This window comes from Oryctolagus cuniculus, chromosome 3 (assembly GCF_964237555.1).
Source record: "Oryctolagus cuniculus chromosome 3, mOryCun1.1, whole genome shotgun sequence".
Lineage (NCBI taxonomy): Eukaryota > Metazoa > Chordata > Mammalia > Lagomorpha > Leporidae > Oryctolagus > Oryctolagus cuniculus.
Genome location: NC_091434.1, coordinates 83,856,173 through 83,875,273, shown reverse-complemented (window position 1 = coordinate 83,875,273; position 19,101 = coordinate 83,856,173). Strand labels below are relative to the sequence as shown.

Here is a 19,101-nt window from a genome sequence, read left to right as displayed (position 1 = left end):
AGAGAGAGGTGTCTTCCATTTGCTGATTCACTCCCCAGCTGGCCACAATGGCCAGAGCTGTGCCAATCCTAAGCCAGGAGCCAGGAGCTTCTTCCGGGTCTTCCATGTGGATGCAAGGGCCCAGGGACTTGGGCCATCTTCTACTGCTTTCCCAGGCCATAGCATAGAGCTGTATTGGAAGTGGAGCAGCTGGGACTAGAACTGGTGTCCATATGGGATGCTGGCACTGCGGGTGGCTGCTTTACCCACTATGCCACAGTGCCAGCCACTCCTTCTCCTCTTTTTATGAGATGTTACAATGATACAAAAAAGCTGAACTGGGAGCACATTAGCATAGACTTTTGGAAGGCATATAGGATTTTGCCCAAAGAATCTTTCATAACGTTTATTCTGATGGTCTGGACTTGTATTACTTATTTTCATGATGTTGTGAGCAATCATGAAGAAAGATTTCACCAGTTGTCCTGAGTTTTGTCTTTTTTGTGTTCTTCCAATAATTGCATATAGATTGCAACCCCTGAGCTGGAGGTGGGTGGGAAATAGCAGGGAGCTGCAATCGAGAGAAAAAAAGTGGGTAGTCTTTTTTAATAGTAACAACAGCATCTTTCAACGACATTGATTTGCTTGAGTGAACAGTCACTTTTTAGAAATAGTCAAAATTTGTTCTTGAGTTTCACTTGAAATGCTCCTTTTCTATAAAATCACCTATATATTTAACAATTTGGATCATTTGACAGCCTTCCAAATATTACAAATTTAAAAGCATTCTTTCTAAACAACCACACAAATACATTCTTTCCAAACCAAAACAGGTATTTCTCATCCTTCAAATGCTATTTCTAATTCCTAATTTATTCTTAAGGGCTAATTTGCAAAATGAAATTGTTTGGATGATTGGTTTGCAGTAAACATGATGTACCAAATTGGTTTCTAAATTTAGAGGAAGGTTGAGTCTCCTCTTATAATAATCAAGAAATAATAGAAGTCTTAATGATAATGATGCTTTCATAATTAAAAAGTGAAATTCTGAAACAAGCAGAAATGAACATTAGCAGGTAGGAGCTACATAACATATAATTCTCACAAATGTTTATTTTGATCTCGTTTCATGGGATAACACAACTTTAAAACACAGTTTATTAAATGATAGTACTTGGAACCCATGTGCCATAATTAGGGTTCATAATGTTGGAGAATTTGGGACTATTAAATACAACAAAGATATTGACATTTTAAGATTTGATTATTGTTTATAGCCCTTGTCTATACTATTGAGACTCAGTGTTTTTTCTACTTACCACTTGTTGAATTCTTTATTTAGTGGAGGGTTAAGCTTGTGATTATAAAGTCAATTGAAAGTATGTTATCATAAAAGTTAAAAGAAAAATAATAAAGGAAGTTAGATGGAAGGTGGGAATGAGGGAGGAAGGCAGAGAGGGAAGGTTGGGAAGTATCAATATGCTCTTAAATCTGTATATCTGAAATACATGAAATTTGTTCCATTTATATAAATAAAAAAGATAAGGAAATAGTGCATACAATTATAAAAATCATGAGAAGAAAGGTCAAATTATTTTAATAAATGCAAGCATTTCTATTTCAGATATATTTAAAAATTTGGAGAGTAGCAATTATAGTTATTCGTATCAGTGTTTCTGAAGAAAAATATTGTTTACATAGAATAGTATTTGAGGATGACCTCTAGGTTTTAAACACGGTAGACTCCATGTCCCTTCTTGGAGGTTTTTGAGGACTGATTTTTGGTAATATCTCTTTGGCATAACATGTTTTATGAAGCCCAGCTTCTCGAAGTGCTAACTCCACGCGAAGTCTAGGGTCAGAAATTATCTGTAAAAACAAAATGCAATGTAAATAAATAACATTTTATTGAAGTAAAGTAAAAAATTTTCACTTAGTTTCATAGTTTTCTAAGTTGTATAATCTATTTTTGCTGGATAGATAACTAAATGACAGTACATTTTTTGAATACGATGACTACTTTCTGATTATTTTGAAGAAAAATGTCTAAATCTTTTGTGACACTATCAATTTCTAGTATATTAGTGGTTTCTAAGACAGGTTGTAAGGATTTACAAAAGCATTCAAAAAGTTGGTGAGAGGTGGAATTAATAGGTAAGTTTATTTTTCATGCAAAAATTTTTGAAATCCATACATAGTGTATTCATAACATACTTTTTCCATGAACCTTGTGAAGACCTTTCATATTGTGAACTAGATTAGACAAAATACTAAAGTTATTAAAGGATGAGATGGAAGAAGCTGGAATTATAGGATAAAATCATTGATTAAAAGAAAGCTAAGCCATAACCTTGTATATCTGTCTTTAAATAGACACTTTAATTTTTCCATTATTTGACAATATGTAAATTAAGTTTAAAAACATGACCACTACTTGAAAAACAAAATCAATAGAATTTTCCTCCCAAGGCCAGATTTCTATTTCAAACAGAACTAGAAAATGGCCCCATCAATTTGAATCTAAGTGGGAGTAGACACATGAGTAGTTCAATTTCTGTTTTCATTTATAGCTGATGGGACCTTATTCTTCTTCCCTTTCTATGAATATGAAGGGTCAACAGACACTGCTTTCAATAGTAAGAAAGTGGCCATGTATGAATTTTATCTAATGAGTCATTTTGTGTGGACTTGAAGTCCCTCTAGAAGTTGCCATTATAAGCTGTCGAAAGCAGCCCTCTGCTCCCATTCCAGGAACTCCTAAATGAATGAGGGCAATAAGAATATAACAGAAAACTATAGTTCTTGGCTACACATAAGAGATGCTGTATGTATAGTAAATCACAAAGGCACATGAACTGGTGCTTGCAGGATGAGGATGGTTTCAGGGAAGGAGGAACTAACTTTAAAGACCAATTTACTCTATTTAAAATAGGGAAGAGAGATCTGCCTCTAAAGGAAGGCACATTCAAACTCAGAGGTGAAATACTTCAACCTGGGATGGGGTAGTTTTAGGAGAGCACTGTGTACTACTGGGGAACACTGGAAAAGGACATCTCCCAGTCTGCGGTTTAAATGTTAAAGGCTTGAAGGCCATGTGGATACATCTCAGAAACCACTGGGATGTTTTTGGAATTTTTAAAGATTTGTAACTAATTATTTTCATTTGAAAGACAGACAGGGAGACAGAGCTAGACAGAGAGGGATCTCTCATCTGCTGACTGACTGCCCAAACATCTAGAGCTGGGCCATGCAAAAGTTAGGAGCCCAGAATTCTATCCAGATATTCCACTTGGATAGCAGGCTGCAAGTACCTGCTGCCTCCTAGAAGCTCATTAACAGGAAGCTGGAAAGGAAAGCATATCTGAGACTCCAACCCAGATACTCCAAAATGTGCTGCATGCCTCCCAAGCAGAGCTTACCCGCTGTAGATGAAAACCTACCCCCATCTCTGTTTGTAGCACAAAAGTTACATGAACATTGTGGTTACACAGAAGATGTATCTGCTCCTAATTTCATAACAAATTATTGTGGCAGAGAGAACAGATGGAGGCAGGGAGAGTGGTTAGAAGTCTATTGTAATTGTCTGGATGTGAAATAATAAATGCCTAAACTTGGCTGGCAGTAAGGAAGTGATTACTAGGAAAGAACCCTATGAAGAGAAAAATCAATAGAATTTAGCAAAAAGTGAGACACAGGGCTGCAGAAAGGATGAGCATGAAGACAAGAATAATAAGGATTTGTGTCTGAGAAGCAACAGATTTGAGACTTAGACCTAAGTTTCTCCTGTTCTGCCTCGATATATTCTCCCTGGCCACTCCAATCCATTCCCAAGGAGTCATGTTCAACCTGTATGTTATTGACTCTCAAATTATCTCTAGGATTCAGCTCTCTATTCGGCTTCAGGATTCTAAGTTTTGTTGTTGTTGTTGTTGTTGTTGTTTTTTTAAAAAAAAGCTTGTTCTCTTTTTGAATAGACTCCAAGTGAAGTGGAGACCACCCTCCCCCCCATCGCAACCTCCCCAATTCTCCTCTCAAGAGGCAGCTGGTTGGTTTCTTGCAAATGTATACCACAAAATTGCCCAATAAGGATAACATACTGAATGACTACTGGGTGCCAGGCACTATTCTGGGCAATGATATTGATCATCTCTAATCTCCATGAGGACTTTACAAATAATGTTTTTGCAGATGAAGTAAATAATGCATCCAAATGTTAATAGCTTCCACAAGGGCATCCAGCCTTTAGCTAGTGGATGTGCACTTGAATCCAAAATACAGACACTTCCCAATGTTGTTTGTGCACTTGTGCTCTCACTTGGTTTATATCCCTGCTGCCTGTGAGCCAGAGCAGTGATGGTCCACCTTCCCACCTCTACTGCTATGAGGGCTTTGCCATCTTGCAAAGACCCCAAACCATACCCACTCTTACCAGTTTTTCATTCAATACATATAGCTAAAACATAATTACCTGCCACAAAGTTTCACATCTGCTCACAAAATAAGTGCCCAATACATTAGTAGCAAAAACTACCATGCTTTCAGGTTGATGGTAACCCATGTTTCTAGTCTTCCCTCCCAGAACTGGTCATACATTCTTTCTCCTGCACCTTACACTGAAGGCATACCAGGAAGGGGCCCATTTCATCCTCGTCTTCTTGGTGAAATTTTTATTTCCTTTTCCCAGAATTCTGAGACTTTTCTCTGTTTAAACTTTATTTAAGGAATACAAGCTTCATGCATTTCATATATACAAATTTAGGAACATGGTGATTCTCTCTACCCTTCCTCCTCATCTCTATCCATTTCCATTCTTATTTTTCACAAAGATCTATTTGCAGTTAGATTTATGCTCATAAGATTAACCCTTCACTAAGTACAGAGTTCACTAAATAGTACGAAGAAAAAAAAACATTGTTCCTCAACAGTCAAGACCAAGACAATGGCTGTTCAAAATCATTGCATCACAAAGTGTCACTTTTGCTACTATTTATTACCTTTTAGATACTCTGTTAGTTACCACAGATCAAATATAACATATGGTATTTGTCTTTTTGTGATTGGCTTATTTCACCAAGTAAAGTGCTTTCCAATTGCATCCATTTGCTGCAAATGACAGGATTTCATTTTTTAACCACTGTGTAGTATTCCATAGTGTATATATACCATAATTTCTTTATCCAGTCTTCAGTTGATGGACAATTGGGTTGATTCCATATCTTAGCTATCATAAATTGAGCAATGAACATGGGGGTACTGATAATTCTCTCATATGCTGATTTAATTTCCTTTAGGTAAATTCCCAGGAGTGGGATGACTGGATAATATGGTATATACAGATTTCTGAGGTATCTCCATACTGTATTTCCCAGTGACTACACTAATTTACATTCCCATCAACAGTGAGGGTACACTTTCTTCACATCCTCGACAGCATTTGTTGTTGATTTCTGTGTGAAAACCATTCTAACGAGGGTGAGGTGAAGCCTCATTGTGGTTTTGATTTACATTTCTCTGACAGCTAGTAATCCTGAGCATTTTTTCATGTGTCTGTTGGCCATTTGAATTTCCCCTCTCAGAATATGTCTGCTCAGGTCATTTGCCCATTTCTTAACTGGATTGTTTGTTTTGTTATTGTTGAGTTTCTTGAGTTCTTTACAGATTCTGGAAATTAATTATCAATTGCATAGTTTTCAAATATTTTCCTCCTATTCCGTCAGCTGCCTCTTCACTTTGCTGAGTGTTTTATTTGCAGTGCAGAAGTTTTTCGGTTTGATATAATCCCATTTGTTAATTGTTGCTTTTGATTGCCTGTGCTTCTGGGATCTATTCCAAGAAGGCTTTGCCTATGCCAATGTCTTATAGAGTTTCTCCAATGTTCTTTAGTAATTTGAAGGTATCTGGTTGTAGATTTCAGTCTCTTACCCATTTTGAATGGATTTTTCTGTAAGGTGTAAGGTAGGATTCTTGTTTCATACTTCTGCATGTGGAGATCCAGTTTCCCCAGCACTATTTGTTGAAGAGAGTTTGCTCCAAGGATTGATTTTTGCTCCTTTGTCAAAGATAAGTTGATTGAAGATGTGTCGATTGATTTCTGGAGCTTCTGTCTGTTCCATTGGTCTATACTTCTGTTTTTGTGTTACTACCAGGCTGGTTTTATTAGAACTTCCCTGTAGTATGTCTTAAGAGCTGGTATTGTAATGCCTCCAGCTTTGATTTTGTTGCTTAAGATTGCTTCAGCTATCTGGGGTCTCTTGTGTTTCTATATGAACTTTAGCATCATTTTTCTATATCTGAGAAGAATGTTGTTGGTATTTTGATTGGGATCACATTAAATCTATAAATTATTTTTGGTAGCATGGACATTTTGATTATATTGATTATCCCAATCCATGAACATGGAAGATTTTTCAACTTTATGTCTTCCTCTATTTCTTTCTTTAATGTTTTGTAATTCTTATTGTAGAAATCTTTGATTTCCTTGATTAAGTTTATTCCAGGTATTTAATTTTTTCTAGCTATTGTGAAAGGGTTGTCTTGGAAGTTCTTTCTCAACTATGGTATTGTCTGTGTATAAAAGACTATTGATATTGATTTTTGGTGTTGATTTTATATTCTGCTACTTTACTAAACTCTTCTGTGAGTTCCAACAGTCTCTTAGTAGAGTCTAGAGTCTTTCAGATCCCCTACATATAGAATCATGTCATCTGCAAATAGGGATAATCTGACTTCCTCCTTTCCAATTAGTATCCCTTTGACTTCTATTTCTTGCCTAATGGCTTTGGCTAAAACTTCCAGGATTATATTGAATAACAATGATGAGCATCTTTTTCTGATTCCAGATCTTAGTAGGAATGCCTCCAATTTTTCCCCACTCAGTAAGTTGTTGTCTGTGGGTTTGTCATAAATTGCCTTGATTATGTTAAGAAATGATCCTTCTATACCAGCTTTGCTAAAGGTTTTCATCATGAAGAAATGTTGAATTTTATCAATGCTTTTTTTTGTACATATGGTTTTTATTCTTCAGTTTGTTAATATGATGATTAACAGTTATTGATTTTCAGATGTTGAACCATCCCTGCATACCAGGAATAAATCCCACTTGGTCTAGGTGAATGATCTTACTGATATATTGTTGGATTCAATTGGCTAGTATTTTGTTGAGGATTTTTCATCTATGTTCATCAGGGAAATTGGTCTATAGTTCTTTGTTTTACCTTTTTCTGTTTTAGGAATTAAGATAATGCTAGCTTCACAGAAGGAGTTTGGGAGGATACTCTTACTTTCAATTGTTTTTACTAGCTTGAGAAGAGTTGGTATTACTTCCTCTTTAATTGTCTGGTAGAATTCAGCAGTGAAGCCATCAGGACTTGGGCTTTTCTTTTTTGGGAAGGTCTTTACTACTGATTCAATCTCTGTCTGTTATTGATCTGTTTAGGAGTTCTATGTCTTCATGAATCAACTTTGGTAGATTATATGTGTCCGGGAATCTATCCATTTCTTCTAGGTTGCCCGATTTGTTGGCATACAGCTCTTTGCAGTAATACCTGATGATTCTTTTTATCTCTGTAGTATCTGTTACTAATTTTCTTCTTCTCTCTGTCTCTCTCTCTCACTGTCCACTCCGCCTGTCAAAAATAATAAATAAATAAATAAATAAATAAAAATAAATAAATAAATTTTCTTCTTCATCTCTGATTTTATTGATTTGGGTCTTCTTCCTCTTTTTTTTTTTTGGTAAGTTGGGCCAAATTGTGTCCATTTTGTTTATTTTTTCAAAAAACCAGATCTTCATTTCATGATCTTTTGTGTTTTTTGTTTCAATTTTGTTTATTTATTCTCTAATTTTAATTATTTCTTTCCTGCTATTTATTTGGATTTTTGGTTTGTTGTTTTCCTAGGTCCTTGAGATGCATTGACAGCTCATTTATTTGGTGACTTTCCAGTTTCTTGATGGAGGTACCAATTGCTATAAACTTCACTCTAAACACTGTTTTGCTGTATTCCATAAGTTTTTATATGATATATTGTCATCTTCATTTCCAGAAAATTTTTTTTCTCTTTTGATTTCTTCTATGACACACTGTTCATTCAGGAGCATGTTGTTCAGACTCCATGTGTTTGCATATGTTCTCAAGGTTCTTGAGTTGTTGATTTCTAGCTTCCACTGTGCTCAGAAAATATGCATGGATTATTTTGATTTTTTAATAAATTTGCTGAGACTTGCTTTATGGTCTAGTATATGGTCTATCCAAGAGAAGTTGCATGCACTGATGAGAAGAATGTGTGCTCTGCAACTCAGTCTCTCAAAATTCTAGCTTCCCTCTTTAATTCAGGATATGGAGGACCCATGAATTATTTTTTAAGGATTTCTTTTATTTATTTGAAAGTCAGAGGTACAGAGAGAGGTTGAGCCAGAAAGAAAGAGAGAGGTCGGTCTTCCATCTTGGTTCACTCCCCAGATGCCTGCAACAACCAGAGCTGAGCTGATCCAAAGCCAGGAGCCAGGAGCTTCTTCCGGGTCTCCCACATGGTGCAGGGGCCCAAGGACTTGGGCCATCTTCTACTGCTTTCCCAGGCCATAGCAGAGAGCTGGATCGGAAGAAGAGCAGCAGGGACTTGAACCAGCACCCACGTGGGATGCCAGCATTGCAGACTTTAACATGCTGCACCACAGCGCAGGACCCCCATGCATTCTTGTAACAAACCCTTCACTCTGGACACCCTCTTTAACCCAGTTTTTTGTTTCTGTAAATCATCTGGAGTGAATTATGTTAGTGAAGACAAACATTCTTGGCTTATGTAGAGCTCAAAATTTTCTCTCTGATTTTCCTGGTCAATTTTGTTTTAGCACCTTCTTACTGCTTCAGTCCTTAGATCTCCACGATAGAGTTGGTCTCACCTGAGTAACATCATTTCTGCACATGCCTCTTCCCCTCTCAATAAGAGTCCTATCTCACCTCTTCCAGATCTCCTTTGTTTAGGAGGTAGACCATGTGTCTAACAGAAAGCCAGAATATGGTATGTTCCAGTACAGAGTGTGTCCTGTAAATATTTGTTTAGTTCATAAGTAAATGAATTATTCATCTTTTTATTCTTTAGCAAATTATGCAGCACATCGTAGAGGTACAATGGACCTATTGGACAATGGATGAACGGATGAAGCTTCCTGATTTTTAAATTAAATAACTATTTAGCTTCTCTCCTTAAACTTGTAAAATTAACAACTTTCTCTCTCCCTTCCAGAATATACACTTACTCATCTGTCTTCCTTCCCAGCCTCCAGTCCTTCAACCCATCCATCTAAGAAATTTTTTGAAAGTCCCTTCTCAATTATAGGCGTAGACTAAAATGAATCCTAAATTTCTAGAAAGAGCTAGGTAACTCCTTAGTATTTTTCCATCCAAGATTATTTTATCATTAGCTCCTATGTATCATCTGTTCATTTAAAATGACATTTGCTTTGTCTCATCAGTATCAATTGTTTATTTAAAAGGATTGATACTATTCTTAATACAACAGAAATATTTAAACAATAAAATCTAGAATTTTCAAATAAAATCTTGCAAAGTAACTTTTAAATTTTAAAAATTTTCAGAGAGAGTTTATTTATTTATTTGACAGGTAGAGTTACAGACGGTGAGAGAGACAGAGAGAAAGGTCTTCCTTCCGTTGGTTCACTCCCCAAATGGCTGCCAAGGCTGGCGCTGCGCCGATCCAAAGCCAGAAGCCAGGTGCTTCTTCCCAGTCTCCCATGAGGGTGCAGGGGCCCAAGCACCTGGGCCATCCCAGAGATTCTTAACATTTTCAGGTAAATTTTTTTCTTCTAAGGTCACCTACTAGCTACTTTATATTAGTAACAGTTATGTAGTAACTATGTGCTGTAATTCAGAAATAAAATTATGCTGCGAGTAGTATTGAAATGTATGTATTGAAAGCACTTTGTAACCCACAGCACAGACTTCTGTACAGTTCTTCTTTGCATCATCATGGCTTTTAATTCAGTCATGTTAATTCTCATAATTACCTGCTTTTCATTGTATGTGTTCAAAGTGAAGAGTGGCTTTTGAAGAATAAATTCTTCAATTTCAGTATCCATTCTAGCTTTGGATGCCATTGTATCTGACATCATTCTAATGGGATCAAATTGAGCGACAACAGCAACCTGAAAGAAACGAAAACAAGGCTATTTGGAACCAGGTGCAAGCTAAACACTTCTGGGCAACATTAATGTTTAATGCTCATTAAAGCTAAGAAATTGTATTAAAGATAAAGCCTCATAGGATAGAGCAGAAAGAATATCAAACTCAGGCCAGTTAGAGAAATCTACAAAAGAGTTAAAATAAAACACATGTAAAAGAATGTTAAAAGTCCACTACATAGTTAATTGCTAATGATTGAATATTTCTTAGGGATCACATAAACAAGTCTAGTGCCTGCTAATACTAACCGATAGAATAAATAAAGGGGAGAGCGATCCAACATGGGAAGCGAGATACACAGCAGACTCATGGGATGGCAGATGTCCTAAACAGCACTCTGGCCTCAGAATCAGCCCTTAAGGCATGCAGATCCGGCTGAAAAACCCATGAGACTATTTCAGGCATGGAAAGCCAAGACACTCTGGGGGAAAAAAAAAAAAAACTAAATGAAAGATCTCTGCGAATGAGATCCCAGTGGAAAGAATGGGTCATCAGGAATTGGTTTTAGATCCTTGATCAAATATAAGTTGGCTGTAGATGTTTGGGTTGATTTCTGGTGTTTCAATTCTGTCCCATTGGTCTATCCATCTGTTTCTGTACCAGTACCATGCTGTTTTGATTACAACTTCCCTGTAGTATGTCCTGAAAACTGGTATTGTGATGCCTCCGGCTTTGTTTTTGTTGTATAAGATTGCTTTAGCTATTCGAGGTCTCTTGTGCCTCCATATAAATTTCAGCACCATTTTTTCCAGATCTGAGAAGAAGGTCTTCTAAATACTGATGGAGTTGGTGGATTCAGAAGGCTTCCATATGAGATCCCAGTGGAAAGAACGGGTCATCAAAGAAGGAGGTACCTTTCTCTGAAGGGAGGAGAGAACCTCCACTTTAACTATGACCTTGTCTAAACAAGATAAGAGTCGGAGAACTCAAGGGGCTTCCTTAGCCTTGGAAACTCATGACTGGTGCATAGGGAGATTACTGATGCCATAAACAGGAGTGTCAATTTGTAAAGTCAACAACAGGAGTCACTGTGCACTTACACCTCATGTAGGATCTCTGTCCTTAATGTGCTGTACATTGAGACTTAATGCTATAACGAGTACTCAAACAGTATATTTCACTTTGTGTTTCTATGGGGGTGCAAACTGTTGAAATCTTTACTTAATGTATACTAAACTGATCTTCTGTAAAAAAAAAAAAGAAGAAGAAGAAATTATCAATTCCCAACTTGACTCTCACTGGGATTAAACATGACAATGGGTCTGATCTGATTTCATCATCATTTAAAAAAACATCTATTATTTTTCACTTTATGTTTCTGTGTGGGAGCAAACTGTTGAAATCTTTACTTAATGTATGCTAAACTGATCTTCTGTATATAAAGAGAATCAAAAATGAATCTTGATGCGAATGGAAGGGGAGAGGGAGTGGGAAAGGGGAGGGTTGCGGGTGGGAGGGAAGCCATTGTAATCCATAAGCCATACTTTGGAAATTTATATTCATTAAATAAAAGTTAAAAAAAAAGAATGGGTCATCAAAGAAGGAGGTACCTTTCTCTGAAGGGAGAAGAGAACTTACACTTTGACCATGGCCTTGTCTAAATATGATCAGAGTCAGTGAACTCAGGGGGCTTCCATAGCCTTGGCAGCTCATAACAAGAGCCTAGGGTGATTACTGAGGCCATAAACAAGAGTGTCAATTTGTTAAGTCAACAACAGGAGTCACTGTGCACTTACTCCTCATGTAGGATCTTTGTCCTTAGTGTGCTGTACATTGAGATTTAATGCTATAACTAGTACTCAAACAGTATTTTTCACTTTATGTTTCTGTGTGGGAGCAAACTGTTGAAATCTTTACTTAATGTATGCTAAACTGATCTTCTGTATATAAAGAGAATCAAAAATGAATCTTGATGTGAATGGAAGGGGAGAGGGAGTGGGAAAGGGGAGGGTTACGGGTGGGAGGGACGTTACGGGGGGAAGCCATTGTAATCCATAAGCTGTACTTTGGAAATTTATATTCATTAAATAAAAGTTTGAAAGGAAAAAAAAAAAGAAAAAGAAAAAGAAAAAGAAAATAATCACCCTTCTCCCACTCCCTCAAAAAAAAAAAAAGATAAAGATATATCTTTCTGATAAAACTTGTAATAAATCTTGTAAAAATTTAGAGAGGGTGAGAGCAATCCATCTGCTGATTCACTCTCCAAATGCCCACAATGACCACAACTGGGCTGGACCAAATCTGGGAACTCAATCCAAGTCTCCCATATGGGTGGCAGGCACCCCATTATTTGAGCCATCACCATTGCCTCTCAGGGTCTATGTTGGCAAAAGGCTGAAGCCAGGCATCAAACCCAGGTATTCTGATATGGAACTCTGACATGTTAATCACTGTCTTGACCACTGGGCTAAATGCCTACCCTCACAGGAAATATTACATAGAAAACCTACTTATGCCCCTATCTTGAAAGTGACCATAAGTTAAAAATCATTGTTCTTTTTCAGTTCTAGCAGTCTATGGCTATAATAATAACCTCATGAGGCTTTCTACAGTTTATTCTGATTAAGCTGAGTCCAGAACCCATTTTCCTGGGTAAGTTTGAGTGTGTTGGCATTATTTCATTGAGCAAGAAGAATGAATTTCCATTGCACAGACAGCTACATTTCTAGAGATTGTTATAACTATCATTTTTCCTTCTATTGAAAAACTGCCGTCATTGAAATCCAAATGACCTTATCCTACCTGCTATTTAAACATGTATTCTAATGAAAGAAGTCACTAATTTTGTAAGTTATATGCTCCATGAGTAACACCTGTCTGTTAGATCCGAAGTTAAGAATATCATGAAGTACATGGCATTTTTAATGCCATTTAGATGAAATAACTGGAAACGGAATATATTTTAACTGCTATAAGTTTCCTATATAAATATCTAATGCTATAATTCTAATACTGACTATAGATAGCAGGCACAGACATTTCTTCTTTAGATGAAAGGATTTCAAATCATAGGCATTCTTTAGTTATCAAAGTTATAGTTTGAACAATAATGCATTTAGTAATTCTGGCATTAAGTTTGTTCCTAGAAGACCATGGAATTCAATTATTTTCTGATGACTGAATAGTTTAAATTGTGTAGGATCTAGAGTGACTAGGACTTACTATGGTTCAAATTTAGTTATATAATCTAATCAAAGAATGAGGTGTTATAACAGATGTATTATTTAACTTTATATATCTCAATTGGTCTTGCTTGACTTGAATGTTGTATAACATTTACTAACTCTGGGACTTTTGTTGTTGATTGTTATTATTGAAATTATTTTCATTATTCACTTAGTACTAACAAAAATATACAAACTTAAAAACTAGGCATATACTTCTTAAGATTAGACCTCATATACAGCTATGAAACCAAATATATTTATAAATTAAATACAAATAAAATTCTCAAACTAACAAGATTCAAAGTAACACATTCATTTTTATGTGACAGATGATGTTGCTTGGCTACAACCAAATCGATGCTTGCAATATGAACATAGTAACGAATACTGAGGTTCATTGTATCAGATGGATCATAGCAGAAAATTATTGCCATTTCAGGGGTAGTTGAAGAGGATTTAAGAAACATGTACTAAAGTGCAGACTAGCTTAAAACAAACTAGAGATTTGAGGGATAGCAATAGTGAAGAATCATTATTACCCATGAGACAGTGGAAGTTTAGGGAGAGCGCCTGATTACTATGCCTCTGTGTTTTCTCCTATAAAATAGGGATATTTTTCATGTTTATTATTTATTTTCATTAACTTGAAAAGCAGAGAGATAGACTTCTTTCATCCACTGGTTCATTCTCCAGATTTCTGCAAAACCTTGGTTGGGTCAGGCCAAGACAGGAACACAGGACACCATCCAGTTCTCCCACCTGGGCAGCAGGCCTCACGGACTTGAGCATGATCTGCTGACTCCCAAGGTGTGCATTAGCAGAAGCTGGATTAGAAGTGGAGCAGCTGGGACTAAAACAGTTGCTCCAATATGGGAGAATATTGGTATTGCAAACACCACAAGTCCACCCCTAAAATAGGGGTTATAATACTCACGCCGGAGGATTATTAACATTAAAACAATATGTAAGAGTATTTTTTTTAATTTGAAAGGAGTGCAGGAGAAAGAGAGGGAGAGAGACAGAGGCTAGAGGGTGTTTAAAAGTGAGCTTCACATTTAGTAATTGATCAACAGACTTGAACTCACAACACCACAAATGTATATGGTAGGCACTATTATTTCCAGTCTTCATATCAGGAAATGAAGCTCAAGGAAGTTAAGTGCATGACCCAAGTCTCTTGTGCCAGTAAGTACCTAGCCAGGTCACACATAAGTTTGAAGACATTAGAGGCCAAGATTTACCTACAATTCACTGACACAGAAGCCATTCCCTCTCAGCTGGGATAGGGCACCACTGAAGATCTTAGAATATCAGGTATCAAAGCTTGTCAGCTTTGGGTTGAAAGCTTTGAGAAATTACCAGGTAAAACTATTTTATCACATTTCTCAATTTCTTAAATTCCTGTTCTTTACAGTCTACTTTCATGTACTTTTGCTTACTTTTATCAAGCAAGGTCATGAGAGGATTGTATAGATACAGAAAAGGGTTATTTTTAAAAAAATGTTTGAAATATACTTGCTAGTTGCGGGATACTTTCCTTTTTTTAACTTTTATTTAATAAATATAAATTTCCAAAGTACAGCTTATGGATTACAATGACTCCCCCCCCCCCCCGCCATAACTTCTCTCCCACCTGCACCCCTCCCATCTGCGGGATACTTTCAAACAGAGGTTCCCACCCCAAAGAGGATTCTTTTATTCCACATGTTTGGTGAAGACAAAAACATCCTGGGACTAGATTTAGAGTTTCCTGTTGCAAATGGATACAGTTCAACTAATAAACTAGAGGTGATATGGATGCATTTAAATCTTAGGAGAGCTTTTTAAAAGGTGCTGATAAAGTTCTTTTAATATATTGAGAAACTGGAAATAGTTCAACATAAATCTAATTGCTTCCAGGAATGAAAATCGGTGCCTCAATTTTGAAAAATGACATTTTATATAGTAGATGTCATAAACTAAGGCCCAGCAATAATGTTATTAAGAGCACTTAGAAATGTTTTTTCATAAACCCCCCATGAAACTTTCCAAATGAAAAACACCTGTTGCCTAAGGGCCTCCAGCCGCCTCTCTCTCTCTTCTTCTTCGTGTGCTTCTTGGAGGGCTGCTTCCCTTTTCTCCATCAAACGCTTTTCCAATAAATCTTGTCTATATTTTACCCTTTAAAAATAAAGCACAGGAAAGTCAAAGAGGAATCACAATAATCTTAGAGATAATATGGGTAAGGGCATAGGAAGGCATCTCCGAGGTGACAGTGCTGTCATACTTTGGTTTTGCACGATTTTGGTTCGTTTCTCATATCCAAACAATAAAAAAGCATATAAAATGAAGTCTGCAGTAATCCTAATAACAACCAGAGAAATACAGGAAAGCATGGAGTAAAATTCAGCTAATCTGATTTCTCATGAAATAATATTATTAACTCCCAAAGTGTCCAATGGCGGCTACCGTGCAGCTCATTGGCTGCCTCATTCCTGAATGGTTAAAGCAGTATTTTGCTAAATTTTAACACAATGTAATATGTTTAAAAAGGTCACATTACTGATTAAATATTCATACATTTAGAAAGAAAAGTCAAACTACTGCAATAATATACCTAAATTATTATGCTTCCTGGAACTAAAAGTAAACCTTCTACACACTGTCACTCACTTTGTCAAGAATGCCCTGAGTGGTTATGTGTGCATGTTAAGAAACTGTAAAAATTGCACTTTGACATCTGTAGATGGCAGCAAAACATGACTTTCCCTTAGCAGTCTATTTTCACCTTCTTAAAATCAGATATTATAATAAAGCACATTCAAATGCTGATTAATGCCCCCAAGCTCTTTGGGTCTCCTCTGCTGCCCCTCTTTGGACAGTCTCCCTTACCATCTCCTTGCCCAAATCATTCTTCAGTTGAATTATGGAGATGGGATTCATCTCCACAGGCATTTATCTCAGTAGGCTTCTGGGTTCTCAGGGGAGTCTGAGGCCATTGATTGTCGTCTATCACTGTTGGTTTAGGTTGAATTTTCTTTGCAACATCAGTTACAAATGCCTTCTGCCCTTAGTATGCACAGCTGCATTTTCCATGGAGGTACTTTTTTGTACCCTTTATGTCTCGATTCTGACATGTGCTGAGTGGTCACTATGTATCTGGTCTTAGTGCTAAGGGTTTTATATATTTAGCTCACTTAGATGTCACTGTTCTTTATTCCATTTTATAGACAAAGAAATGAAGGCATAGGCAGGTGACTTGACTTGACCAAAATATGTCAAGTGGCTGCCAGAAATCAAACCCAGGAAAACCGGTCTCAGAGCCTAACCACATCATTGCCTGTGCAATTAACAATTTTGTTCTCTTGCCTTGACCTCTCCACCTAACTCTCCATATTCTGAATACCCACTAGGTGCCAAATCCTGAGCTAGAGATCAAGGGTACACAGAGAAAAAGACTCTGTTCCATTAACAGGGAGACAAGATATATGTGAGGACGAAACAAGGCACTTTAAGGTCCTTTAAGAGAAGAACAAACAAGGACCACAGGGAGTTAGGAGAGATCCCTAGATGTGTTTGGGGAAGAACTGTTGGGACTTAGCAAGAGCTTCATGGAAGAGGTGGCATCTGAGCAAGATCTCCAGGATTAGGACTGACAGAGGCAAGGAGAGTTGAGGGCAGAGGGGAGGGTGCCTTCCAGACAAGGAAAGTACAGGGTTGGCATCTGACAAGGGTTTCCTCTCTTGCCTCACTTAAGTCTCAGAGGCTGTGATGAAGGGAAGAGTTCAATGTGGCAAGAAAAGAGTGAGTGATGAAAAATTATGGCAAAGCTTGGAGCACCACTGGAAGGCAGAGCCTGGCAGTCTCGGGACTTCCTTAAGAAGATTGACTCCAGGGAAGGAATACTCTTGGAAAACAGGCTGCTGCTGAGGTTACCATGGAAAGAGAAGTACAAGGAGAGAGGAAGGAACAGGATTTAAACAGAAAATTATCACCTCTTCTGACGGCCGTGGTCATCCTCCCATCCTTTTCAATATCAGAGTTGGATCAGTGAAGACACATGAATAGAGAGCATCCACATGCAGAAGGCTCCCTGTCTCCCGTGCTTCCATGTCATGGAAAGTGATTTTTCTCATTCTCTTCGTTTTCACTAAGGCCTGCCACTACCTCCCTAATGAGGTTCTACTCAATTTAAGCACTGAGTACAAGCTAAGTGAACTACTGTGAAGGTTCAATTAAAAGATACCCTGGGATTTGACAATTACCATATGCTAATTTTCAGAACCTTTGGAAAGTTTCTCTTCCTTTGGGATATAAAGGTTGCTTCGTCTGCAATAAAGTTTTCATCTGCTTTGAGGAAAACTAATGGTTGTTTCAGCCAGGGGACTTGACTAGTAAGAAAGAAATTGCAAATGAGAATAAAGCCATCACACCTGTGTCAGGAAGGCTGCCTCATAGTTTACTTGGAGGCTCATTCAACAGATATATGTTAAGCACCTGCCATGCATGAGGTGGTGTGCTAGGTACTGGCAGTACAACATCAGCACCAGAGACCTGCTCCTATCCTGACAGAAATGACAGTTTAATGGGGTTAAAAAGACCGAAGCAATTATGATACAGGGTGGCTTAAGCTGATGAGAGAATGAGGGCAGAGGCCAGGGACTTGGGACATTTAGGGGAGTGTCTGAGAGGAAGTACTCTGAATTTGAGACGGAAAAGGGAGCAGGAGTTCAAAGGGGAAGTGAGTAGAAAGAATGTTCCAGGCCCCAAAAAAGAATAGCATGTTAGGGCTCAGAGGCAAGAGAACATGGTTGGAGAACAAAAGAGATTCAGTATTACCAAAACCAAAACTTCAAGGAGAAGAGATTCAGAATGTGAACCTGGAGGGACCAGGGGACCTGGCTCTGGGGCTTTTGCAAGCATGAAATCTTTTGAATAGGGTAATACAATTATGTGAAAGCTCTCTCTTATAGTATAGAGGATGGATGGTAGGGAAATAAGACCAGAGAGGGTAACCCAGAGCAAGGTTAATGGTTTCCGGACTAGGGCAGGAGATTAGGAGAATATAAGGATTTATAAACTATGCAGGAAGTAAGTAGTAAGAGTTTATTTTATGAGAGAAGAAAGGACGGTTTCTGTCTTGCACAGCAAACAGTATGTTCTCTACTTGTTTGGAAACTTAGAGAAACAAAGAAGAGAAGGAAGTGGATTTGATTTAGACATAGACCTGTCTTGACAAGATCTGAGCTGTTGAAATAGGTAGGCATTTTTTTATTATTACTATTTAAAAGGCAGGGTTACAGAGAGAGGAGGATAGACAGATCTTCCTTCTGCTGATTCACTCCCCAAAATGACTACAATGACCAGGCCTGGGCCAAGGCAAAGACAGGGGCCAGGAGCTTCTTTCAGGTCTACCATGATGAGGGTAGCAGAGGCCCAGGCCCTTGGGCCACCTTCCACTGCTTTCCCACGCACATTAGGAGGGAGCTGGACCTGAATTTGAGCAGCCAGGACTTGAGCTGGTGTCCATATGGGCTGTCAGTGCTGTAGGCAGCGACTTAACCCACTGCGCCACAGCAGAGGCCCCAAAAATCTGGTAGGCAATCTTTACCAACAGACTGGAATTGAGGCCACTAGGACAGAAGCCGTTATCCAGGGTGAGAATGTACAATAAGAACAGAAGTGGGACTAGAATTGATTTTCAAGAATCAAAAATAATGCTTAAAAATGACAGTAAAAGAAGAAATGATTTAAGGGAATGAATAAGATAAATGATC

The 19,101-nt window shown here is 37.6% G+C and overlaps 1 protein-coding gene across 8 annotated transcripts in view; it reads right to left on the bottom strand.

Moving 5' to 3' along the window:
* Positions 1-211: 211 nt before the first annotated feature.
* Positions 212-19,101, bottom strand: part of CCDC148 (coiled-coil domain containing 148) — a 309,680-nt gene continuing 290,790 nt past the window's right edge. For 7 of the 8 annotated variants that reach the window (XM_051849519.2, XM_051849517.2, XM_051849518.2 and 4 more), the window contains 3 exons: positions 15,388-15,505; positions 10,004-10,141; positions 212-1,848 (listed from right to left, as the gene is read on the bottom strand). In XM_051849519.2, coding sequence (XP_051705479.2) covers positions 1,702-1,848; positions 10,004-10,141; positions 15,388-15,505 — 403 coding nt within the window. In that variant the 3' untranslated portion in view covers positions 212-1,701. Of the gene's footprint in view, positions 1,849-10,003; positions 10,142-15,387; positions 15,506-19,101 lie in introns of those variants that run through there. The other variant, XR_007920653.2, reaches the window with a different exon arrangement.